The 27,848-nt window shown below is 33.2% G+C and overlaps 1 protein-coding gene across 3 annotated transcripts in view; it reads left to right on the top strand.

The window, feature by feature from the left end:
- Positions 1–6,037: 6,037 nt before the first annotated feature.
- Positions 6,038–27,848, top strand: part of LOC148629418 (transient receptor potential cation channel subfamily A member 1-like) — a 40,410-nt gene continuing 18,599 nt past the window's right edge. Inside the window, exons 1-5 of one of the 3 annotated variants that reach the window (XM_088550618.1) lie at positions 6,038–6,504; positions 25,761–25,917; positions 26,581–26,756; positions 27,036–27,143; positions 27,444–27,552. In XM_088550618.1, coding sequence (XP_088406744.1) covers positions 6,271–6,504; positions 25,761–25,917; positions 26,581–26,756; positions 27,036–27,143; positions 27,444–27,552 — 784 coding nt within the window. In that variant the 5' untranslated portion in view covers positions 6,038–6,270. Of the gene's footprint in view, positions 6,505–9,334; positions 9,745–24,905; positions 25,034–25,760; positions 25,918–26,580; positions 26,757–27,035; positions 27,144–27,443; positions 27,553–27,848 lie in introns of those variants that run through there. The other 2 variants (XM_088550626.1, XM_088550634.1) reach the window with 2 other exon arrangements.

Below are 27,848 nucleotides of genomic sequence, written 5' to 3'. Positions count from 1 at the left end.
CAGTAAAAGGAGTAGATAAGAAGGATAAATATTAACTCTCGGAAACTATTGGGTAGCTTTTGTAAACCAAAACACATGAAATTCAATGTAAGGAAGGAAACAGATGGTGTAAAGTCAAATAAAAACAATATCATATCAATAACTCCTGAAATGGTGGGTTAAGTTGACACTCCTAAAATAAATTTGGTGTGCGGTTAATTCTTTACTAGGAAACTAAATCCCTGCAATGGGCTACGTGGAATTCAACACAAGCATCGACCATCTTAATTGTGAAAATATAACAACGACAGCAGAACTAAATAAAGTGTATGCCAAGGATCACATTTTGTACATATCATACCTATCAACAATGGCAATCATCGGTCTTGTTGGCAATGTACTAGTTCTGTTTGTTTACATATTCAGGAAGAAACCAAGCGCCCATAAGACTATAACCAGCAATATTGCCGTGGCCGATGGACTTGTGTGTGGAACAGTTATACCGACAGAAATAATAGAAAAGGTATTTCATTTCTCCCTTTTCAACAATTTTACATGTAAATTTTGGATAACGCTTAGCTACTTTTTCATTTGTTCTTCGGCTTTTATGATAATAGTTCTGTCCGTGGATAGATATAGGCGAGTTTGTTCCCCTCTAAAGCCTCAAATGAATTCAGCTATTGCCGTAAAATTGATTACAGCTGTGTATGTTTTAGCCGCTTTTGTTTCATTACCGAATGCTTTCATATGGAACTGTAGGCTATTTACAACATCACATAATCTTACACTTTATGTTTGTGTTACTGAGACTATGGATAGTAGCACAGACTTGCCAACTTTGTACAATTTCTCGCTCCTTATCGTCGGCAGCCTGATGGTGACATTTCTTATTATAATATATGTATGTATAATGAGAAAGATCATAAAGCATATCCATTATATCAAGACATTTCAGGTAGCGTGCAGACGGACTTCTGTTTTTACTGTGAATGGAATTTCATCCGAAAGAGCCAATGTAGATGCAAGCTCGTTCAGAATAACCAAGATAGCTTTCGCTGTCGTCATTGTCTTTGTATTGAGTTATATACCTAGCACGATCATGAAACTATTGGATACAAGGAGGGTATGGGATATTGATGATGGCGATAGTACCAATTCAAATTTCCTTCATATTTTTGCCAGATCATCTGTCTATATAAATCACATCGCCAATGCATTCATTTATGCCATACTAGACAAGACTTTTAGACATGACCTTAAGATGTGTTACACGTGTTTCTCTGCTCGTCTGCCAAACAAAGTTCTCTCGACATAGATGTAGCAATTTCTGTCTTTATTATTGTATGCTGATAGTTATTTTTCATCAGTTTTACTATTTTCATATTTATAGAGAGAAATTAAATTATACAGATAATTGATGAAAGTTATTTCTATTTAAGTATTGGATCGAATCAATACAGTTCTGGAATTCGTATAATTTCGAATTGTAGTAAAAATACACACCGTGTAAGCTAACTTGTTTATTTTATTTGTTTTATATAGTATTTAATGAAAATAGAAAAGGAAATCAAACAAAAATAACAGGAAAAAGTTATTTGATCCTTTGTTAGTTGATTTTTAACATTTAATTTCTTGTGATGTAAAAATTCTCTGCTTAAAATCGTTTTAACTTTAGCCTATCTAAAATTTCAAATTTGTGATAATGTGCATTTATTGCTAAGTCAATTAAGACAACCAATATCAAAGTACTGGTTCATTGTGGCTTCAGATTAAAGTTACCCTAAGAACATCTTATTGTTCGTCCAGAACAAAGCACTGTTATAAAACAATGTTACATGACGTAAACGATTAGTTATGATGGAATGATATTGCAATCTGTTTTTAAAAAGTTTAGTTATTATGATTGAACAGAAAAATTCAATCTGAAATTATTGGATTGTGGACCCAGGGGTCCATCTACAATAGCCAGAAGACAGTCACTCGTTAGTTCTATAGCTACAGCACATGGACATCTACAATCATGTCCAAAGAGAAAGACACGGAGACTGAAGAACACGTCTATCGCAGGGATAATGTTTGTTATGAAGAATTCGCTGCATCATGTCGGAAGTCGTATCACATTTTAGAGGAGTCCTTCACTGAAACCAAAAAGGAACAACAGCAAAGTTTTACGGTAAGGAGCAGTATTTCAATTACCATACCTAGAAGTCAATTCAGTTTTATTCAAGACATATTTTTTACCCGTACTACATTTCACTGTTCTATGTCTGTTCGTATAAAATAAGTACAAATCAATCTGTAATAACGCTCAGACAACATATAATGAGAAACGATGATAAGACGGCTTTGAACTTTTTTTATGAAGAATTATCAAGCTTCTTATACTTGAATGAGCAATGTCATTGTTTTGATCAGTGAAAATCGGAATGATTTTTCTCGAAACATAACATTTTCTCCTTAATCCACATCCTCTTCACTATATAAGTCACCTAAAGAGTCGTACAGGACATGTCTGATACATGTATTTGGTTAAATCTCAAATATTAAGACATATAATAACAAGTCAAATGGTGCAATGACAGGACTCTTCTATACAGCTAGTTAGAAGTGTTTATAAATGATCTTAAGTGCAGGAATCTGTAAGAATCAGGCAAAAATGAAAGAAAAAATTTTTTTCAGAAAAAAAATGCACGAATTAGACAATGTGGGCACATAATTTAAGGTCTATTGAAGACGAAGTGTGAGGATAAAGAAAAGCGAGTTGAACGACAAGGGAAAAGTGAGCTTTCTCCTGTTGATGATGACAGCAATGTATTTTATATACCAGTAATCCATACCTCGAATTACTGGCACTTAAATACTTAAAAAAAGAAATGAATGCCATGTCTGCATTTCAGAAAACATTTTGAATAAACTTGTGTGTGTTTTTACCACCATGATTTACCCACTGCCTGATTCTTACAAATTTAACGAGAATAGAAATGGTGTATATGTCAAGGAGACAACAACGCCACCGGGATAAGAAATTGAGAACAGCACTAAATATTTCTAGCTTGGTTTTGCCTTTACAGCTTATATGGCAATCTTTAAATAGTGTACTAATGTGTACTCTCTTTTGTTTGTCATTTTCAAATTGCCAAATATTTGTCCTTGAAATTTAGTTTACCCGGATTTCAATTTCGGTCAATTTTCTGAAGAATCAAGTTAACATATTTTTTTTTTGTTTTAGTTACACTAACTTTGCCAATATCAACATCTTAAGAGAGAATCAGTCTATAAAGGACCATATCAACATCTAAAGAAAGGGTCAACCTTATAAAGTTTTCCTTTAACATTTTCAGCTATATTACTGTCATATTCCTAATTTGTCAAGTCATGTTTATGCGCAATGCCTTCTTTCATTTTAATTAACCCTATCTTCATGTTACATCCGTCAATCTAATATAGCGTTGCCTCCAATGCAAATGGTTGATACAGCGAACAGGAGGACAGACGTGAATATTTTCATACAGCGTTTTTGTTTTGTAATTGCAATTGTTGTAACTAAGTTCGGTAATACCTTTTGTTCGTTATACAAGATTTTTTTAACCTTCAGTTATCTTAATAAACTCTCCGAAAATGCATATCATCAGGTTAAATAGTAAGGACAGTAAGTTTATAGGTCTACTGGGTATAATCACCCTCTATGTCATGTAAATATATTACCTAGAACCCACTCACTTCAGTAACATACCATTCAGTTACAAGACATTTGGTAAAGTATTATTATAACTTTTCATATAGCGCAACTATGAAAAACAAGTGGTTAGATTGGATTTCAAATATTCACCTAAGACTGGATGCTTGGATTTTGGTCCTTTTATATTATGGACTATTTAAAAGAAGCCCATTATCAGATTGCTTATGTCATGTTCTTTTGAAAGTACTGTACTTATCAGATTGATGTCGACCGTAGTGAGCTTTGGTAACGGAGCTTTTTGCTTGGAAGTAATGATCAAGGCCTACACCTAAGAAATATTTGCAAAAAAGTTAACATGGACACAGAATAGGACAAGCTCTAAAGAAGCCCATTGAGTTATAGAAACTTAATTAACAGTACTACAGTAGAAGTTAGACAGGAAATGCCATTTTAACATCGTACTATAAATTTAGATTATAAAAAAGAGAACAACATTGCATGAAGCTCCATCAATTATAAACTATCACTGCGAACGCGTGAACTAAACTGCAATTATAAGATTTCTGATGACAAATTAAAAAATCATTCTGTGTTTGACAATAATAACAATGCGCATGTTGGAAGTGTATTCGATGTGATTTCAATTCGTTTCGAACTTTTATAAGACGTATTTCCGCTGCATTTTCTATACACAGTTTAGGAAGGCATGAAAAGACATATGTTAACCCGGCATCAGTTTAGAAGATACCTGTCACTGTTTAATTTACTTAAATATGAGAATTTGACAAATGAGTAGGTAATATAAAAGTGTCGTTGTCACGTACGAACGTTCTGCACTAGAAAAGTAATTTACGGACTCACAGCTAAGCATGACGCTTTATCAATAAGTTAACACCTTTGTTCAAGTTTAATTCCAAATTTCGATTGCTTCATATTCATACTACGTATGTAGACCGAGAAGTGTTTAATTAATTTAATAACGAAACATTGCTTCCGCAGTCTTGTCACGAAGTGCTTTCGGGGTAAGAAAAGTTGCATCTTATATTACCGTTAACAGTAGTATATATTCTAGGTCACCCGATTGTCTTCGTTATAGTTCCAATTCCTTTTGAATGTAAAGAATATACACGTAAAAATATTTACTTATTGGTATTGATAGTATATTTTTCTTTATTTTAGATTGAAATAATGTGTAATGATTTTTATAATTAGCTTTACCATACCTTGGTCGGTGCTAGTATCGTTTTATTCTAAGTGATGAGCTTATTTTTTTTAAGATCCGCTTCTGTTCAAGTACAATTGCGTAGAATATATTTAACAGAGACAAACTGACAAGCAACTTAAGCATTCAATCAGAATATGTGATATACCATGACAGCTCTTAGATTCATGAGTTTAGCCAGATTTATGTTAACATGTTTATATGATTTGATTAGATAACATTTTAAATTGTATATCGTGTACACTTACATTTTAACACGAGCAATTGTTTTGTGGTATGGGTAGTATATACGGTAAAACATTCAAAACCACATCCATAGTTTCAGGGGATTACCCAATCATTCTGATAAAGTGTGACCCGGGAATTTGTCGAAATTGTCGATAAACCTGCTTTTCCAATTTCACAATTATGTTTATCATGCTGTTGTTTCAAATCCGCTTTATTTACAATTGTTAAAAATGATTAAATGTACATTAAATTACAATGTACCATGAAAAATTTGTTTTTGTGGCTATATCCCCTGCAAATTCAGGACCAATTAGGGTCATGGTAGAGATATAGTTTCCGTATCTAACACCAACCGACTTGTGAAGAATGTATTGGAATAGTAATATTCATATTCCGCATGCACTCGGCGCAGAGGACTCGGTGTTGCTCCAAATTTTCTCCCGTTTCCAGGCCTCATGGACATGCAGACTGTATTTTTTTACAATACGCTTAATTAGGCCTTGATTTGAAATTGTCTTTGAAGGTCAATGCGACAAACAATCTGAAAACTTCATATTTAATTTAAAATGCAGCAAATATGCTAGAATGTCCCATCAAAATTTATTAAAACGTATCTAAATGAGTAAGATTTAGAATGAAGAAAAAATAAGATTACCGATTAGATAAAAAAGCTATATTTAAACACTAAATGTTTCACATCCCCTGAACTTCACTGCTGGGTTGTATTAGCCAAAGATAAAGGTACTTAGTACAAAATTATTGTCTTCATTTGTCGGATTACAATCACGGATCGTGTGAAATAACGTTTACAATATGTGCTTCTATTAAAGCGGATTTTAATCATGAACCGTAGCATGATTATTGATTGCTAAAATATATCGACCATTCCCACTAAAACTAATTCGGTGCTGTATTTAAGTTTTTTTTTTTAAATTTGCCATGCTATTAACGATTTAGGTTCAGTACTTATTAGAAGCACAATATATTAATCGCACCTTTTTATCTTTAATCAGCCTCGACGTGATTGGCAATATCGTATAAACTATTTTCTCGATGTATCTAGCTTATACTAGGATAAAGCTGACCTTTGACTTCAACCAACAATTCCAATGATTATTATTTTTTTAAATACTTCCATAATCATAACCGGGATTATATTGAAATGAAAACTTTACATCATTCGGATGATGGTACTTTGTCTTTCCTAAAAGGTCATCGAATGTCTGCAATACGAAGGAACCTTAGGCGACAAAGCAGTACAAGCATGTCCAGTATACCGTGTCAAAATAACAATACCAACTTGGAAATTGACGCCAAAACCAAACTGGTTAGCAATGACTATAGTGTGGATGGCCAAATCTGTTTTCTTGAGGATAGTCCTTTTCGTATTTTAAAGGTAAGAAACAGTGTTTTCAAAGCAGCTGATTTGACTACTAGTTATTTCATGATCCAGTGATTGGAACTTTTCAGTATTCTTTTGATTTCTCGTCATTTTTCATGAATCATTGAAGTTATTAAGTGATTAATTTTTATTCTGATATGCTTAAGAACCCTTTTATGGGGGACACGGTGGTGTGACATCATTATTTGGTAAAGTGGAATAAAAAAATAGTGGAATTCTTAGACCACTTTAGGGTTTCCAACACTCGTACGGTATTCATGGGACAAGAAAAGGAAAGCGCAATGATCGAACTACTTCATAGATCTCTATACCTTTAGTGCGTATGCGATCGTAAACACATTGTTTATATAAGACCTAAATCAAGCCCGCGTATTAGTTCGGGATGGAAAAAAATCAGATATCAGTAACATGATTGCGCGATGTTACATGGTCTCCGTATATTTGGCAAGATATAAACTTATCATGAATAGTATTGATGGTCTCAGTGGTGCTTGATTAGTATCTCATCTACATGGTGTAGTCTCTACCCGTAACATTACCAAGCTGATGCAAATGTAAATAATACTTTTTTAAAAATTTATTTTCGAAAATCATCCATATAATTAAGTTATGTTCCGTCTGAACATTTAAAAGTTATGCTATACTATTTCGTGTAATCTTTCTGGAGGTTAATTTTTGAAATTAATGTTCGTTGTTATCATTTTTGTGCGTAAAAAGTAAATCACACGAAATTCTTGCACACTTTTCTTTCTAAATAGTATATGAAATATCGTATGTTTGAAATGATATCCCAAATCATCAAATCTGACACATACAATGAATATATAGAAAAATCCGTATCGCATGCTGTTTTACCACGAAACACCGACATCTGTCCAAGTGCTTATAGCAAAAACGCAGATTTAAAACCTCGTATTTAGCACCATGGATAACGATGTATATTAGTACTAAACACATGGTAAATTTGTATTAACCCTTGCTCCAGGATGTGGGTTATGTCAATCTGGGTTGTCTTTGGTGTGTTCATTGAAAAGAAAAAGCCACATCAGATTCTGTAGTTAAACATATATAATGTCAATTACATGCCATGGAACATTTAATGTTTTGTGATATTATTTGGGCTGTTAAGGTTACCTCAAGTTTTCCATTTACAGAAAACCCACATTTTTGTCAAAATTTGACAGTGGCTGAATCAAAAGGGTATCCCGGGTGTTACACCCAACTTTTTCTTGTTCGAATTTTTTTGTTTATTTTGTGGGAAATTTTGGCCCAAAGAAATTATTAAATTATAGCCTGGTATCAACCTTTGAAATTTATGAATCTGACCCCTCCACTTATGTAAATTTTTGGATCCACTCCTGCATGTGATAAACTTATATTGTACATATGACATGTAGCATATCGTTTTTTTACCGTGTTAATACGTGAGCTTGCTCAGTTTTTTTTTTGGTTGAAGTGTGGTCTATAAAAACATAATGTTGAAGTGCATTTATCCCTGTTAGAAAATATCCCACCAACACACCGGGTTATCATGGGTGCTAGGAGATCTCCAGAAACTCACTGTAGTTTTATGGCGTTGGACTATATGTATGATTTATATATACACAATGTCATTTGCTGCTAATTATTTTAGGAAAGAATAAAAAAAACAAGCAAAGATTTTGGTTACATTTTTTCAAATAAATGACATAATGTTTACGACACCATTAAATATGGCTACTGTAATGCTTGCTTTTCAGTATTTCTGGTTTTTTTTTGCTTTAAAAAAGGAAACATGATATATTAAAGTACCGTCGATGTATCGCAAATTGTATATGCGGTAAAATTTGTAAAGTTCTGAAAACCACAAATAAAATAATTAAAATCAAAACAAAACAAATAAAAAGAAATATTGACAGTATACACACAACCAAACCAAATAAATCTAATGGTTTTTCTGGTTTCACTCCATCATTCATTAAAGTACATTTTACTAAAGGGTCTGAACGGAAACTCTCAAATGGGGAGCTATCCACGTGACAAGTAAACCGAAACTTAATAGTTCATGTTATTGCATTTAGAACCAACAATCACCACCTTGTAACAATTTTAGAGTCTGTACAAATTTATCAAGACTGTTGTAATGAGAACTATTTAACAATTTACATAATAGTTTGTTTATGGGGAAAACGGTAAGATTCTGCACTGTATTGTATTTGGGGGTGGGCGAATAAGAATGGTGGTTTAGGTGAAGTATCCAACACGAGTAACCCTCTTGCATATGATGACAAGGGAGTGACAGAAGTGCTCTTAATATCGATTTTTTTCTCACATGACCGACTACACAAGCATAACCGTACATCGAACATAACATAATACAATAACTCTTTAATATAATTATGTCTCCAACCCAAAGATGTAGAAATTAGTTTCCTTTGAAAATATCTAAATGCATTTGATAGCCTTTATTATGTAGCTTTCGTGGAACAAGGCCTAGGCATTATGTTCTGGTCTAAATTGGCTACATTGCTACTTGGACATTATTGCAACTAATGTAGGGCAAAAATTGGAATTTTACAGTGCAATTTAAATTACCAATAACTTGTTAAATTTACCTTTGTTACATGGTAGATTATCTTATTTGCTATCGGCACACCACACCAATCCCATGTGTGATATCAATAGCCATAACCCTGATTTCTAATGTTTACTCGTGAATGTATTGCGCTTAACAAACTTAAAAGCTATTAACAGTCCGTGATTACATTCGAGTTAGATCTTATCGCATTAATGGTACTTGTAAAGTCTCAGAAAATATTATAGTATAAATTGATTAATATTTTCAAAATGTACACGTTTCAATCAGATTGTCAAAACAAGTTGAGAAATTAAATGCGCAACATCAAATTATTAATTTCTAAATTATTCCTTAGAACAGCGAACACAACATACCGTTAGTCATTTGTGAAAGGTTACCTTTACAAAAATTTAAAACTCTTGTGTAAAGAGTGCAAATTTTAGGACAAACTATTAGTGTAAATACTAAAGCACACGATTAAGATGGATCGTTTTCATAATAACAAACTCTTGCAACTTTTGTCCAGAAGGAAAGTGAAAAAATCGAAATCAGGAGACATACCACAGGAACAAAGTGGGAATATTTCCCTATTAGCGTTTGATGTAATGACAGATACAAGTTCTGTGTGTAGCGATTTGTCTACATGTATACTAGATGATACTAACTGTTTCTTATCGGTGAGTAAAACCTTAGATACACCAGGCATTGACATAGTATCGCTGTACCGTAAGACAAACTAATAATCACTTTTAAAACCAATAACTATACCAGGACTAGAAGAGATGTTACGAGCTTAAAACGTATGATCTGTTGTACTTACGTTTAATTACAACAACCTAGACATTATACTGTTTCAAGTCTATAAATTGAAGTAACACTGAAATATAACAAATCCAAATTAACAGATCCGAATAAAGGGACGACCATTAGATTCTTAGTGAGAGCAATTTTTTCGATCAGAAATTTTATTTCCAGTCTGGTGCAAGTCAGATTATTTATTTTCATCATAACCTTTGCTAGATTATTTATTTTCCGTAATCATCAAAGAGTAATTTTTTTCTTTGAAAATTTAAATGTGCCTGTCCGGGTTACCAAAATATGTGGTTTGTGGTCTATATCAATGCATGTATTACATTTTATGTTTATTATTAAAGACTTCATTAGATGAAGTTCATTCTCTATAATACAAGGCATAGTCTCTACTATATCCGACAGATGGCATTCCTGGACCTGAAATATGTCCCATAGTTAGCGGAAAATGTGGCGAGCGACTTTTTAGGGGACAGATTCGCATATTTACGTATACTAAATGAAATCTACAATTGCAATATTTAACGGGTCATAGTTTTCGTTTCCTTGTTTGTCTACCCCGGACTTGACTTTTTATGAGCAACTCGGCGGGTGTTTCTAGAAAAGCAGAGGACGCTTACCCTACCGGTGCACCTGGTCCATGCTCCCAGTTTTTAGTGGAGTCCGAGTTGCTCATTTACTTTTATTACTTTGTATGTATTATTTTAGTTACTTTATGTTCTTTGTTGTGTATGTCAGTTTTCCATGTCTGGTCTTTGTCCTTGGAATACATTCTTTTGATTACTGCTATAACCTTGGTTCCCTTGATTACTTTATAACTACACATTACCCCAGTAAAGTCATTTATGTACAAAGGATTCCACTGCATTTTTCTATTCATTGCATAGCATTTTAAAGAACCAAATCATTTTCCATCTCTTCCACGTTAAAAGTTCTTCTTAATAGCATAGGTCTAAACAAACATTCATGTTTCTTGCATAATCTTTTTCCCAAAATGTTATAAATAGTACTGCGGACAGTGCTTTAGTTTTCGAGTTTAATGGGCCTAGAGGGTATACGGCTATATCATATGTCAATGGAAAGATAAATCAATGTAGTTTTTGAATATCGTACTTATCAAAGTGAAAAACGGTAAAATTTTCTGCTATTTCGCATTAATCAGAGGAGGTGTCAAAGACCAATCGACCCCAATACACTTTGATAAGTAATTTAAGTGAAATCATTTATCGTAGGTATTAGGAAATAAGTAGCATGTAAAGGTCACATGTAAAGAAGTACTTTTCCGACAAAAGTTGACTATTTAATCGAAGAACAAAATTGCCCCTAAAATTATTGCATTTTAGTGCATTTTTAATGATTAAGAGATAATAAGACACCGTAGAATATTACAATGTATATCTAAATATTCTTTACTGAATGAAAAATAAAATAAACACAATGTTCTCGATTCGATCTGCAACACGAGCTTTACAAAAGCGTTTGAAGTTGCAAATTTTCACATATTTTAACTACTTATCATACTAAAATTGTAAAATACGAAATCATTTTCCGGACAACCTGTTCAGTTTCCGAACTGTTGGTACAACAGAAAAGCAGGAATATTATCCAAAGTAGCTTATTTTTTGACATGATAAATATTTTAATTGCTTTTTTATCTGTTATTTAATAATCGAGCGCTCAACAATGTTCGTTTTGAGGAAATTGGAATGAAGAACATGATATTCATAGTCAAGACAAAGCACCAAAAATAGAAAAATAGTCATAAGATTAACATATATAAATTTAAAGAATTAATTAGCAAGCCAGGCTTGATTAAAAAAACTGGGGGTTTGGACCAGATTCATTGATAAGATATTAATTTTAACGCCTTTTTTCTGTTTTTCCTTAAGCGCCCGTCGATCTGATATAAATGATGTCATTCCGGTTTAAACGAAGGTGGGAAACTCTGGCATTGCTTAAAAGTCATCTAGTATGTGACGGTTAAAAAGATAACGTTACAAAGATTTTTGTAAATGGATTGTTTCTAATTAAATCGGCCTTTACTATCCTATAGACCGATGAAAAATTTCTAAGTTATGAGTAGCTTATTTCTGATTCCTAGATTTTACAGCATCTTCTATGCAAGGGTTACGGTCATACCCCTCCCATTGCGTGAAGAGAGGGGCAAGACCATAACCCTAGGATAGGGAAGATGCCTTTACAGTTGTGATCCCATATTCAGTTTAATTCATATTGGTATTTAGATTATAAAAAAATCAGAATTAGAGTGAACCATTAAGTGGTTCACTTATTCATTCTTTGCTTGAAGCGGATAGACATGATTAGCTGCCCGAAAATTAAAAACTATGACATTTCTTACCTTGTCAAAATATGACAAGTAACGCACAATTCAATGCACAAACCACTTACTGTAACTGTTTTGTATGTTTACGCCGCAAAAAAAGTAAGTTTTGGCAGTAAATGTAGCGAACAATGGATTGAAACCCCTGTTTTAAACGTCTTAATCAGAGCCCATTTATTTTTTTAATATTCTTGATCCACCCCTGGCCTGGACAATGATGTTTCCTTTGAACTAATATTCTATAACAACTACGTTACCATTGTGTCCTATTCATACGGCTACAAAAACTGGAGTCTTTTTTGAGAGGTAAAAAATCTTAGTTTTTATTGCGTCTGAACTTCTTTCTTCTTTTTGCGTTAGAATTTTTACACGGAATCTGGTTTGTTTTTATCAACTCATTTAGTAGAATCCGTTCAGAGCAGCGGCTGATCCAGAGGGGGTGCATGGGATTTGCACTTCCCTTTTTATTGGAAAATTTGTCATTTTCATGTGTAAAATTGACAAACTATGGTAAATAATATCCTAACACACACGCACCCTTTTCTGAGGACCCCGGCTGGCACCATCCTTTTCACAGTGTGGATCCGCCACTGCAGAGGATATTGCATTACAAGCATCAGCCTGGTGCATAGTTAAACATAATAAGACATAAATATTGTGACAACATGCATGAACATGTTTGAACATGCTTTCATGCAAAGTTCAAAGTTCACAGTTTAAGTATTGTCAAATTTATTACGAAATCCAGCCTTATCATGAACCCCCGAGTCGCATTTTTTGTTTGAGAATCCCAGATTCATGCCTAAATCTTTAACGTTTTATTTGAAGTCTAAGCATATAAAGACAAATGCAACAAAAAGAATATGTATAATTTTTGTATGTACAAAAATAAATCTCAAAACCTTAAGTCTTTTCATCAAAACGTAAGGTAAACTCGATACTTTAGGTTACAGACCACCAATTCAACCAATGAGCATTTGGAACGTACGCAAAAATAGTCCTACGCAGAAATTAGCCCTGTTCCTCATAGTGCTGTGAAAAAAGTTCTCATCTTATGTAAAAAAAAATATACAGTTTCTGAAAGGAAAAACATTTCTGTACATTTTATAGGTGCATTTTGCTTCTGTGATGTGAAGCCTAATTTCCATAATGATTTCTAAATATACCCCTATCTTGTGAAAACACTGGGATTTCCCATGCTATTTATAGACCCTTCACTTCCGGTGACCAGTACTGCTCTGCAAGTCTGCTAACCCCACATGCCATTCTGAGGATTGTGAGCTGACATATGTAGAATCATGCTGATATATAGTCCTCTGCAGGTTAAAGTTAAGGTAAAGTCCAGAGAAGCTATTGAATATTGTGAAATTAGCATGGAAGCCTGTGGGGAGTGGAATTAGTGGTTTCTAGCCTTTATATGTTCATAAAACAGTCCTGAAACGATTCCGTTTTATACAATTTTAGTACAATTAATAGTTAAAATATGTGAAAATTTGCAATTTCAAACTCAATTTGCAAAGCCCATGTTGCAGATCGAATCGAAAACTTTGTGTTTATTTTATTTGTTATTCAATAAATAATATTTAGATATACATTGTAATATTCTACGGTGTCGTATTATCTCTTAATCATTGAAAATGCACTAAAATGCAACTAATTTTAGAGGCATTTTTGTTCTGTGATCACATTGTCAACCTTTGTCGGAAAAAGTTCTTTTTCACATTTTTTTGAAATTCTGTATATGTGATCTTTACATGTTATTTGTTTTCCGATACTTACAATGAACGATTTCACTTAAATCACTTATCAAAGTGTATTGGGGTCGATTGATCTTTGACACCTCCTCTAATTAATGCAAAATAACAGGAAACTTGACCACTTTTCAGTTAGAAAAGAATGATATTAAAAAACTACATAGATTTATCTTTCCATTGACATATGATATAGCCGTATACCCTCTAGACCCATTAAAGTTCGAAAAATCCCTAGCCGTCCGCAGCACTAAAAAATTGACACTTTTTGGCCTAAAAGACGTATTTTTAACAATAATTCAATTAAAAGGTGTAGCTAATTTTTAGTTTAATTTTAGTTTGATATTGTGTGTTTATAGTAAAACTAGTCCAAAAACCATGTAACTTAATTTCCTTGTTTTTAATTCCATTATATTGGTTTAATCAATGCCGTAGAGTTGTTTATATAGGATCAGGAAGATGTATAGGAGAATAAGACTATTACACCATATCAAATTCAACATTCCTGATAATAGCGTATTCCTGTTAATTGCATATTTTTTCTGATAAATTGGTTATGCGATTAAGAGGAATCCACTGTAGACTATTAGGGTTTTGTATAAAACTTTTTGAGTATTTAAACATGTGTACTTTTCTAAGAGTAATCAAGGGAACCAAGGTTATAGCGGTAATCAAAGGAATGTATTCCAGGGACAAAGACCAGACATGGAAAACTGACATACACAACAAAGAACATAAAGTAACTAAAATCATACATTCAAAGTAACAAAAGTAAATGAGCAACTCGGACTCCACTAAAAACTGGGAGCATGGACCAGGTGCACCGGTAGGGTAAGCGTCATCTGCTTTTCTAGAAACACCCGCCGAGGTGCTCATAAAAAGTCAAGTCCGGGGTAGACAAACGACGAAAGGAAAACTATGACCCGCTGAATAAATCAGTTTTCATGGTGCTGATGGATACAACATAACGATCAACTAGTTCATGATGACGACTATAAAACTTCTGTAGTGATGACTTCAATCGTGTAGCAACATAACCCTGTTCCAGAAGCCTATTTGTTAGAATTCTAGCGCGATACAAAAAGTCTGCGTAGTTTTGGCAAGCTCTGGCATAACGTATGAGTTGTGATATGAACACTCCATACGCAGGAGCCAAAGGGATGTTGCCACAGATGAAAGGAAAGTTGACAATTCTGAATGAAAATCATCACGTTTGTCGTAAAGTTAGGTCAATAGTTTTCCTTTACCATCGATTTCTAAGTGTAGGTCAAGATATTAGGCTGACTTCACAGTGTCTGTAGTATCCTTTATCTCAAGTTCTTTTGGGTATATGCGATGTATCAAATTCCCGAAATTAGGATTGTTTAAAGATTATACGTCATCTATATAGCGGAAACTGAGATTAAATGATCTAACCAAACGATATTCTTTCTTTCTGATCAGATCAGCTATAAAGTCAGCCTCATAAGAGTGAAGGAATAGGTCAGCAAAATTTATGAAACTATGACGAGCGGAGCGAGTCAAATTTATTTTAAGGTTTTGTGCACGTCAGAATATTTATTTTCAATTCAATAGCCAAGGTCAGAATATTTATTTTCTAGCAATTTGCAAAGTCAGACTACAATGTATTTATTTTCTGGTATGATGAGGCCAGATTATTTATTTGCTACATAATCAGAGACAGATTGTTTATTTTCAAAATCTGCCAGCTCCCTAAGAATCTAATGGTTGTCCCCTAACATGATTCTGAAAAAATCATCATGATTCCTTCGCATTGTAAGTGCTGACATTGTGTATTCATATATGTATATGGTACACAAGACTGACTTCGTTCTGACACTCGATTCTTTAAATATAATGGATGACAGTAGATCTAACCAGTATACGGGTTTGGCCTCAGTTGTTGAATCTATCAAAGTCTGCGAAATTCTGCTATATATAAAAACCTAATATAAATGATAAATTGTTTGAAAGTCACTGATGAATTATTTGACTTCATAAACTAACAATATAAGTTGCGGATTCAAAAGAGTTGTGAAGGATTTTCAAATAGAGTGGTTACGTGGAGCGAAGAATGGGTGGTCTATTCCCTTCTTTATTCATCCATTACTTTTAAATTAAAAAAAACAGCTAAAATTATTTAACTTTAACTCAGTACTTTGGACCGAAACTTCGAGCACTTTAACATTGATAAAACATGCATACTTGTATAAATATGTTAGGGCTGTTTTCAGATCAGTCACTGTGTAAGTGTTTGTAAGAATCAGGCAAAATGGAACAAAAACATGCATGTCAAAACCTCACCGATCAGACAATAAAATATGTAACTCAAGGATGCTTTCTCTATTTGAAAAGACCATATTTGATCTCTGCATCATTGGATTTGCTCAGAAATTGTTCAATAGAATATTAGAAAAATGAGATATTTGATAGAGTTATCTGCCCTTGAAATGTTCATTTTCAGTGCATTTCACTGAAATTGTAACTCAATGGGTCAGCATGATATGGAAAATCGTGTCTGTTTTCCTTGATTCTGATGGGTCAAATTACACTATCGAAATGATGGTTTTTTTAATACCATGTTACACCTACTGCCTGATTTTTACAGGGATTGAACTTAATGTGGATCGACATGATGTCAGTACATCCATTTGTCTGTTCACAATTTTTTTCGATACAGTTTTCTTTGGTACTACTTATCTCAGCCACTTTTTATTTCGACAGAAGCTTTATAGTGTATGCTTTATCGTGGGATTAAAGTTTAGACTGGAGCGAAATCTGCTTCCTTTTTGACAACTGTGTTTATGTTTAGACCAATGGTTATTTTGATGGGGAGCAACGATCTTTGTTCACGGTTTTACCCATTGATTATCGGGAAGGAAGATTGACCTGTTCGCATTAAAATGCATCAACAAATGTTCACACCTGACGCAGTGCAGTTGCAAAGAAACGTACATGTATATATTTTCGTTTGCCGGTTTTCCGATTCAAAACATCAAATAAACTGCAATGTAGCGAATGATGTTTACAAATGACCTTCCCTATAGTGTGATGCGAAGTCATAGACTTCCAATTCAATGCCCTTAGCCGATTGATGTGTAAGTTTACTTCTTATTTTGGTGTGTGTTCAATATGTGTTCCTTGCTACAATTGTTCCCTGATCTTTGATACAGCGATTTGATACAGCGATATGTTCTTGTGCACTTCTACATATCATAAGCCGTCTAACATGATATATATATATATATATACATGACGTTGTAACTTAGTACACGATGTATGGTAGTACGGGACAGTTCATCTACGTGTTATTATGTATATATATCATTCTTAATGCGTATCTAATGGAAAAGTGCACAAAAACATATCGCTTGATCAAAGATCGGGGACTAATTGTAATTTTTTATGTGTTTGCCTATCATGAAATATGAATGCTTTGACACACTTCTTGTCTTCTTGAAAAATCTCGTTTTCTTTTAACTAATAAACTTATTTATGTTTCTCATTGAGAGGAATCTGGCTATTTACACATCTGCATTTGTCTCTGTCTGTTGAAACTTTGGTTGCTTCAGTCAGTGATTCAAACCCCAAGATCTTTCGTTTTTCTTTCTACCCGTTCTCCTCCATATATCCTTGTGTCCTCTTTTTCGTTTCCCCTCAGATGTTCACACGACAACTAGCTTAGCATGCTTGGTATGTCCCATTCTTAGGACATGTTTTAGCCATTTACCCCCTCTTCTTTTGATGTTAATACTTATTCTTTCAAATCCTCAAATGTAACTTTCTGTGATCATTCATCTTAGTCTCATGTCACGAAAAGAATCCACCACGTTGTCATCATTTTTTTTTGGTCATTTTCCATGTTGCACTTCCATAGAGAATGACGGATATTACGTTTGAGTTGAACAAGCAGAATTTAGTTCTTTTTGAAATTTGGCTGTTATTCTAAATAAAAACTTACTTTTTGTATGATACTATGGCGATGCAAAGTCGTCTTCTGATGTCTGCATTGTCCTCTTTTGATGGTAAGTATTGATCCAAGGCATGTATATGATTGACATCTTTGATTTTTTTTTGTTTTGAAATAATGATTGGCCAGTTGGTGTTGGTATTGAGTCGAATCACTTTAGCTTTTGCTTACTTTATATTGAGGCCTGTGGGGTTGGCATATATGCTGACATCGTTAAATTTTCTTTGTTATTGCAATCGTGTGATATTATCAGCAGTCTCTTGATGATATAATTTGATGGCGAAATTCTATAAGATTCCTGTGTTGTTCTGTGCTGTTTACTTTCTCATAACCCAGAGAAAAACGAAACCGAAAATGTTGCTAACTTATTTCAATCAAAATTTTATTTGAAACCAGCCTGAATTTCCTATTGATGTTACTACCACACTTTTTTTTGCCTATGCACATGCACGTCTCTAGTCGAATCAGCTTTTCAGGGATGCCATAGTGAAGAATGTTTCTTGTTGGACACTATAGAGTGCTTTCTCAAAAACTATGGATTTTTAAATTCCGTTCCACAGCTTGTACAGTGATGTTTTTGAGAAATTTTTTTCTGTTGTACCTCGTCCTTCTCTGAATCCTGCTCTTTCCTTGATTTTTTGTTCACTTTTCAGCTATTCTATTAATAGTGATTTTGCCCATGATATAGGATTCTGTTGAGATCAGTGCTATGCCTGTCCAGTTTCCACAGCACGTGAGGTGTATTCTCTTAGGTAGTTGACTTTTAATCCTTTCTTGTCTTACTGTTCTTTTCTTACTCTTGGTATTTTGTCATCATTCCATTCTTTAGTGAGCAGCTTGTGAATTCGTTTAGAGGAGGTTTATGAATCAGCTCTTTTTAAATAACTCACTAACTATAATGATGTAGTCAAATTCAGGTGCTTTTTAATTTGTAAGTTGTTTAATGATTGATGTTTTACATTGGTGCTTCGAATCCTTCCATTACTATCTCAGCTGGATATGATGGTTCGTTGCAGTGTTCTTGTTTGCTTCACTTTACTTCATATTGTACCACTTTTATCTTTCGTATGCTTGGCTCATTTGTTTGGGTTTGTCTTTGTGTAGTGTTTTTGTAAAGTCATAAACTGCTATCGTGTTTCCTTTACTGGCTGTTTTTCAGCTTCAGTTGCAAGTTTTTCAAACCATATTTTTTCTTCATACTCGTTTTCACATCCTTTTTTTGGCTACTGTATTGTTTCCACAGTTTTTTTCTATGACCCTATCTGATCATGTTCATTCTTTCTTATTTTTCGATATTTTTCGTTTATCTGCAAGCTTCCAACTGTCTACACCTACTCATTCTTGATTTGACTTCTTTCTTGGACAACTGATGTCTAGTACTGTTTCATTTGTATATGTTATTACACTCTGACATCCAATTCATTATGTCTTGTTTTTTTTATATTTTCAGTAAGCCCTTTTAGATAATATTGCTTTTCCTTCCATCTTATTCAACTTTAACTTAAGCTTAACTATTAGAAGGTGGTGATTGCTTTCTACGTCTGCACAGCTCATAACTTTTATTCCGTTTATTGATCGTTTGACTTTAAAACTAGACTTCTCACAATAAGGCTTCTGGAACAGGGTTATGTTGCTACTATATAGAAGTCACCACTTCAGAAGTTTAATGGTCATCATCATTAACTCGTAGATCGTTATGGTGTATCCATCTGCACCATGAAAACTGATTTGTTTATCGTGTCATAGTTTTCCTTTCCTCTTTCGACTAACTTTGATTTGACTTTTTTATAAGCATTTCGGCGGGTGATTCTAGAAAAAGCATAGGACGCTTACCCTACCGGTGCACCTGGTCCGTGCTTCCAGTTTTTAGTGGAGTACGAGATTCTCATTTACCTTTGTTACTTTGTATGTGTTGTTTTGGTTGTTTGATGTTCTATGTTGTGTTTGTTTTCCATGTCTTCATGCCAACATCTTCATTCTCTTATTCCAGGTATGTATGAACGATATCTGTACAGTCTTACCAGCAGCTTACATGGTTCGAATGTTCCGTTTGCTTATTTTCCTGGTGTTCTTAGGGTTAGCTAGTTTATCTTCATGTGGACTTCCGTGGGGCTTTCATCCCGATTCGTCATTGCAATATCTTTTTGTGTTGAAAAAGTTTGATTACTGACCTCCCCTATTATTAATTTTGAAATGTTTATGGTTTCTGTAACAAGCTCATTTTTTCCGAGGTAAAGCGGTTAGCCTTACGCCCAACCAAATACCTCCATGTTCGTGTTTTTTCTGTCAGGGTTTTTCTTCCCTTAGACGATTGCAAGAACATTTCTGACGAAATCGATCTGTCGAGCTTTTATGTCTGTCTGTCTCCCATGGCTTTTGTTTCCATGGTCAACCACAAAGCAGTTGAACTATTTATCCAATAGTTGCAAGCATCATGGTGTGTCCATGCGTCGATTAGCGATGCACGCCATGCATCCAGGGGTTTAGATTACTCAGAGACTTCATGACTTTTCCTGGACCCGCAAATTACCCTGTTTTCATCTGCCACCTAGAGAAGGAAGAGAAGGAACCCTTTTCTAGGTCACATAGATCTTACTGTGTGAGCGGCTATATTGTGGGGGGAAGATTTACCTTATTCGGCTTTTTTTCACAGCAGTCTGCTATCCAAATGTATGACTGAAAGCGAGAAAGACATGCACAGGTACCACAAAACACACACTGTATGCAAAACACAGTTATTTTGTAGAGTCTCGATTTCTTTACTGTGATTAAAATGTTTGGTAAAGAATCTCTTTAGCGTGGGCATCTTCTTATTATTATGGGTACTTGTCGACACAGTGACTTATTTTCGGGATTCCCCGTGTTATATCCTTGTATTAAAAGATATGGTAGGAATCTGAATGTAAGTGTCTGTGATTGAGACCTTTTTATGTCCATTATATTACAAAGCACACACTTTTTATTGTACTTTCCTTTCAAATTACCTGGTAATTCCGTAATAGTATTTATCATCGGATACTCTGAAGTTTCTTTTTGGTATCTTTTAACGAATTGCCAGTTTGAAAGTAGTTTAACTCTGAGTAGATTATGTTCGTTAATTTTATTAAATTATTTTTACATATTATAGAAGGAAACACAAAAGGTACAATGACAATGAACACTCGATTTAATTGAAGAGTTGAGATATGATATTGTTATACTAGAAAATTTTTAGTCTTCAATATTTATTTTCTTTACACTATATAACATGTTTTACTGGTACTTCACGTATTCTGCAAAGATCCTGTACTTGTCTAAATAGTTAAAAATAACACGTGTTCACTTAATATTTGCAAAAAATATTGGGTCAGGCATGGATAAGGAAAAAATTGCCATCTTTAGAATGTTAAAAAAACACATTAATAGGCTAAGCTCATATTTGGCATTGTCAAAATCGAGATGTGCAAGAATGTTTTTTTTTGTTTTGTTTTGTTTTTTGTTTTGTTTTTTAAATATCATTGAATTACAAACTTCTAACCTTGGCCACATCAATCATATTTTTGACATTCTAAGACGTTTCTTTTTTGTAAGATGACTTGTCAATCAGTATTATGCAATTTTGTCTTAAGTAAGTTATCCATTTGCTTATAAGAAAGTTTTGTTGGGGGTTGAAGTAATTATTTTTAAATAAGTGTTTCAATGGTGACATGCTATCGTGGGAAGGGGTTGCCTTTTGTGTTGAGAAAGTATTTGAGCTTGTTATCATCGGTAAATAAGGTTTACGAAAAAGTATTATACGGAACCAAGATTCGATCGGAAATCAAAAGGGTATAATCCCAGGATAAAGATTAGACAGGGAAAACAGACCCACACAACAATCCAAGGAGACAGGAAAAACAGACACACAAAACAAAGAGCATGAAATAACCAAAATAACAACTCAGAGTTTTATGACAGAATTTTGACAGAACATGTTATAAAGTTTCCATACATCAAAGACTAGAAGGACAATACTTCCACTTCATTTCTGTGGGATGTCTCCTGATTTAGATTTTTTTGTTTTCAAAGACAAACTATTAGTGTAACATTGAGATGGACAGTTTTCACAATAACAAATTCTTGAAACTTGTGTCCAGAAGGAAAGCGAAAAATCTAAATCAGGAGATATTCCACAGGAACAAAGTTGGAATATTGCCCAATTAGCCTTTAATGTAATAAAACTTTGTAACATGTGCTGTCTAAGTTTTCAAATTAACAAATACTGCAAATATATGCATATTTATCTAATTATAACAGTTATGCAGGAATGACTGAATACTGTTAATTGTCCGAGATTACATGCGACTGAAATCTTATCGCTTTCATGTAACTTGTAATGTCACAGGAAATATTTTAGTATAAATTGGTTGTCATCTATAAGTATGCTTACCCCCATAAAATTGGAACATAAGTTGAGAAATTAAATGCGAATATGTTCTGGAGTTTTCTTTAGAACAGTGAACTATTCTCAGCAAAATATTGTCAGTCATGAGTAAAGGTTTCCTTAATGTTTAGAGTGAACTTTTGAGGACAAACTATTACAGTGTAAATATAATCTATAATGTTGAGATGGACCATTTTCATGATAACAAACTCTTGAAACTTTTGACCAGAAAGAAAACGAAAATATCTAAATCAGGAGACATTCCACAGAAACGAAGTGGGAATGTTTCCCTATTTACCTTTGGTGTGTTGACAGATACATGTTATGTGTGAAGTAATCTATCTATCTACCTGATGACACTGGCTGCTTTTTTTTTCGGTAAGTACGATCTCAGGTACATCAATGTTGTCTCGTTAGACAAATGTACCCGATTGTTTTGTGTAGCTTTTGAAGAGTTAATCAAAGTAAATGAATCCATCATGTGTGTTTCTGTTTTTTTTTCTTTGATTATATTCTTTGAATTTTCTCTCGAATCTTAGTTCCCTTACATATATACAGGCATATTAAATAGAAGAGAGGAGTATATTTCAACGATACATAGCTTCATTTAGATTTTAAAGCAAATTTAAACTAAATCTAATCTTAAAACTGCTCTAATATCCAAATATCGTTCAATGGATTCTCAATAATCTCTAGTTATAGTTGATTAATTAACAGTTGATCCTATATGTTTGAATGTCTTTGAATGATTAACTAATAAATTGGATAGATTTATGGAAGATAAATAATGGATTGTTTATGCATCTCAGTACTTATTGTCCATTAATCCAGGGCAAATCCACAACAAAGGCTAATGAGGAATGGTCATCTGGTTTCATAAAAATGTGCATCAAAACGTGCACCGAATTATTACATCATTTACAGCTCTGTAATAACTGTGTCAGATTTGCCACTAAAATACTAAAATGAGGTAAAACAATTAAAAATGTATGTTCAATTGTAGAATGATAAGTACCTAAATATGCTGTACAAGGTTGAAATAACACAGAGCCATGCGAAATCAAAATAAACTGATCCTAATGACACGATTCTGAAAAATAAATGACAGAATTATAGGTGTCCATATTTTGACATCTAATTCCTGTTTGACGAATTTGTTTATATTTTGACCATATTGTAACTAGAATGGGTAACAGGTATCCTGTATTGATATTTGTTCACGGTTTAACCTGTACAACATCTACGATTGTTTTTATCTTATAACCTGTCCCCAAAAGCGAAATACAAGAGAGAAGTTTGTCCCATGTAATTTTAACAGGAGTGAAAGGAAAAAAAAAAAAAACAAACAAACAAACAAAAAAAAAAAAAACAAAACAAAACCAAAAAAAAAAAAAAAACAAAAAAAAAAAAAAAAGAAAATTTTGATTGAAAAATTAGATTTATTTGTATTGTACTTGAAGATTTGGGGCGTCAATCGTAAAATGGAGTTTACTGACTCTAAATCGACAATAAAATTTCAAATCACCATTTTAATGCGAATGTCAAATACATTAGAAATGAAAATTGAACTTATTCGCATGCGTAAATAATTTGAGAATGTCAGTCATAAAACTGGTACCGTGTGATTTACGATTTTATTCAAGAAAATTCGAAGACGCAACAAATGTTGTATTAGAATATCATACTTTCAGAAGGAAATCACTTTGATCTTATTTAGATTCTTTATCAGATCTATTTTCAGTTGTTATATGGTATCTTCCTTTTTTTTTTTAAGTATTTTTCTCAAGTTCTACTCAGCATAATATTTCTGAAGAGAGATCCCTGTTCAAACATTTTTACGTTATTATCACATTTGAAAGAGATAATGATAGAGTAATGCGTGTCCTGAAATTTTTAATTCTCTAACTTAAAAGCTTTAAGAATCAGGCAAAATGTGTGTAAGCTGTGAAGGAAAAAAAACGCTGAGATTTTATTGCATTATCCAAGTATTTATACGTCATGACATCCAGATACAATCATAAAAATGTTTGTAAATATTTGCCTTTTTAAGATGTAGATAGGTCGAATTATAGTTGAAATGCACTATGGAAAAATGGCGGGAAAAATTTCCCAAACTTATTACTATATAAGCAGTCAAAAATATCTACGTCACAGATGCTCCAAAATAAACATTGTCTTCACAGTAGTATTCTTGATGTATTGAATATATTTGAGGCAAAAGATCAAATTGCCTGATTATTACACAGAATGGTACTTAATTATTTCAAAAACACTTATGAAACCGTTAACAAATATTTATTTAAGGAAATGACGAGAGATCATTACAGTCATGAGCAATTTATTATGCACTGAAACCAGACAAAACATTAATTAATATTACTTTGAGCTAATGGTATTGGTCCACAGTGAATGAAGACAAATATTGCATCTATTGTTAGCTCAACGTTCGATTAATTCATCAATACTTGTGGAAAAAAATGCACTGACAAATAATCAAAATAGATATAAAACCAGAACTATACGATACTTGAATTCTGGTTTTGGATAGTTATTGTTAAAGTATTATTTAGTTACATTTAAAAGAAATTAGAAACCAAACTATTCATTGTGTAATGAAATTTTACCAAAAAGACGATATTAAGATATTCCTGCCGCAGGAACAATATCGGGTAACTCTCATGGGTACTTACAGGTATGTCACCAATTATACAATATTGATTTTGGTATGGTTAGCTTTGTGCGTAACTTGTTAACATCAGTTTCGTTTAAGTTCTAAATCTTTTAATTTTAAATGTTTTTCACGAATTTTATATACGTTTTTAATGCAAGGCACGCGCACTTTTTCACGGATATTTATGTTCTGCAACAACTGCACCTTTCCAATGGTACTTATGTACTGCTACTATAGTGAACCAAAACAGAAGAAATCATAATAAATTTATCAAAATAAAAAGCATAAAGCAATATCAAAACAACACATTCCATAACTAAATCACAATAACAAACAAGCAAAACACAATGAAAAAAAAACAAAAACAAATGAACCAAGCACATTCAAATGTCATAAAATCCACAAAAGATGACAAAGTACGAAAATGTGTCTTGCAGTTCGTATTCTTCTTTTTCTTTTTTGACCATTGATTTTTTTCCGAGTATGGTCTTTGAACCAAAAATGTTCAAATCAGTTTAGATATGCATACAAAGTTTAGTATTTACCGATCAATTCATTATTTTGATTAAGATCTTTGTAAAGTGTACATGTTTCCTGATGTGTTTGGTCCTAGTTTTTGGGAAGTTTTTTTGAATTTGAAGGTGATTTTTTAGATGATGAAAAATGTGTCTCGATTATTTCAATTTCTATCTAAATGGCAGCTTACATAATATTTCAAAGTAAATCGAAGACGTCATTTTTTTACCAGGCTGCTTCAAAAGGCAAGATTCAAGAATTCCGTAGACTTTATAATGAAGACCCAGACAGAATCCATTTTCAAGACAACAGTGGCAATACCGTCTTACATCTAGCTGCAGCCAATGGTCATCTGAATGTGGTAGACTTTATTGTACAAAATGAAGGCGGTGAGTAAACTTTTATTGCTATAAATTCTGGTAACGAAATATTACAAAATGAAGGCTACGAGTTAACTTCTGTAAACTCTCGTAGACGTTATATCACAAATGAAGGCGGCAAATAAATTTCTATATTTCTTAATTTTTCACCCTCAATTGTTATTCTCAAAGGTTCCACAATGCATTAGCTTAAAAACAAGTTCCAATGCTGACTTATTATAAAAAAAGTAAAACATATCCGTATACACTTATATATTATAGCACTAGATGAAAATGTCACATTGCACCTGATATTAATTTCTCAAACTTGGTTCATCTCGCTGTTAATGTAGGCGTCTTTCCTAAAATGTTATATATATATTTACTCGTATAGTATGATCTCAAAGGCTTTATATTGGTCAAGAATGAGTGACCAAAATAGAAATGGAATGGACGGATCAAGACCACAGTTATCCAACACTGGAAACATTTTCTTATCTTCATTCCTTGTTTCTTTGTTACTTCTGTCAGTAATGCATTCAAGTATAACTAAAATGTGCTTTTTACTTAGCTTAATTTGAATAAATCTACTTATTTTTTCTGCTGAATTATCAAAAGAGTATTTGGTCGTCATTAATAACACCGCGTGTAAGTTGAGAGAAAGAGGAATAATTTGAATATGTCTTATTTCAGAAATCAACATTAAGAATGGAAGCGGGAACACGGCCCTTCATGAAGCAGTTAAAAATGAACAGACTACCATAATTGAGTTTCTCTTGAAAAATGAAGCCGATCCAACTATACTGAACGACCTACAAATGGCACCAATACATTTGGCCGTGGATGTTGGATCAATGTCGTCTTTAGATGTAGGTGACAGATACCAAAATCAACACTCATTAAGAAAGACCAGTTATAATAATGGAACATATGTTTATGAAAATCAAGGACCATTTGTATAGCATGGCTTGATTTTCTTCAAGCACTAATTTTTGCTACAGGCTTCAAATAGCGTTGAACACAAATAGATCTTTTATATTTTCCATATTCCTTTTATTTTTACTATGACTAAGATAAATAAAAAAATGTTGCATGTGAATTATCATACATCTATAGATTTATTAACATATTGTTTGTTTATCTTGTAGGCATTGCTGAAATATAAGAGTGTTGATGTTAAACAGCCAGGTGAATCCGGAGCAACACCACTTCATTACTGTGCCTTTAAAGATAGAGCTGAATGCGCCAAAAAATTGGTAAGATATTTGACTGTCAGTCAATGAAAGTTACAAAGAATTACAACATTTGATTTGTGAACCAAAGAAGAACTTGAATATTTGACAATCTTGGTAAGTGCTCAAGTTTCGAAGAGCATGAATGGCTTTGTCTTAGTACATTTCAATTTTAATTGCCTATGCTATTATATCAGAATTTCTGTATTCTAGGTAGGTATTAATATGTTGATATGTCTTCCTAATTGTGCATTTTCTTTGTTAGCCTTTTTACCCTGTGTTTTAAAAGACTTAAGAATTTATTTAGATATGTTTTATTTTCAGTTGGAACATGGTGCAAAACCTTGTATTAAGTGTAACCATGGTTACTATCCAATCCATGCCGCCGCGCGTTCTGCTGCCGCAAAGACATTAGAAGTCATCATCAAATATGGTACAATCTATTCATTCATATCAATCGTTAATCATCAGGGTTGCTTCTAATTCTAAAAGCCAGTAAACGGTAAAAACCGATATAAAACATTAAAGATAAAGAGAATTGGTTCTCATTTTTTTGCAAATGATAATCCCAAAGTTGCAACTCAATTTTTTTAGCTATATCAACTAGTTTAGGAAAACACAGCAAGCTTTGTTAATTGTTTCCATTACTCTGAGTTTGTGCAGCTTTTGACTTTATCTCTTCTATCAAGAAATCAATTAGCGATTCCATTAAATGCATTGTCTGTTCTA

The sequence above is a fragment of the Perna viridis genome, chromosome 1 (genome assembly GCF_037379345.1).
Source record: "Perna viridis isolate PV_CMFRI_1.1 ecotype Kerala chromosome 1, ASM3737934v1, whole genome shotgun sequence".
Classification (NCBI taxonomy): Eukaryota; Metazoa; Mollusca; class Bivalvia; order Mytilida; family Mytilidae; genus Perna; species Perna viridis.
The sequence above is the reverse complement of the archived record's forward strand: the minus strand, read 5'-3'. Positions and strand labels throughout refer to the sequence as shown.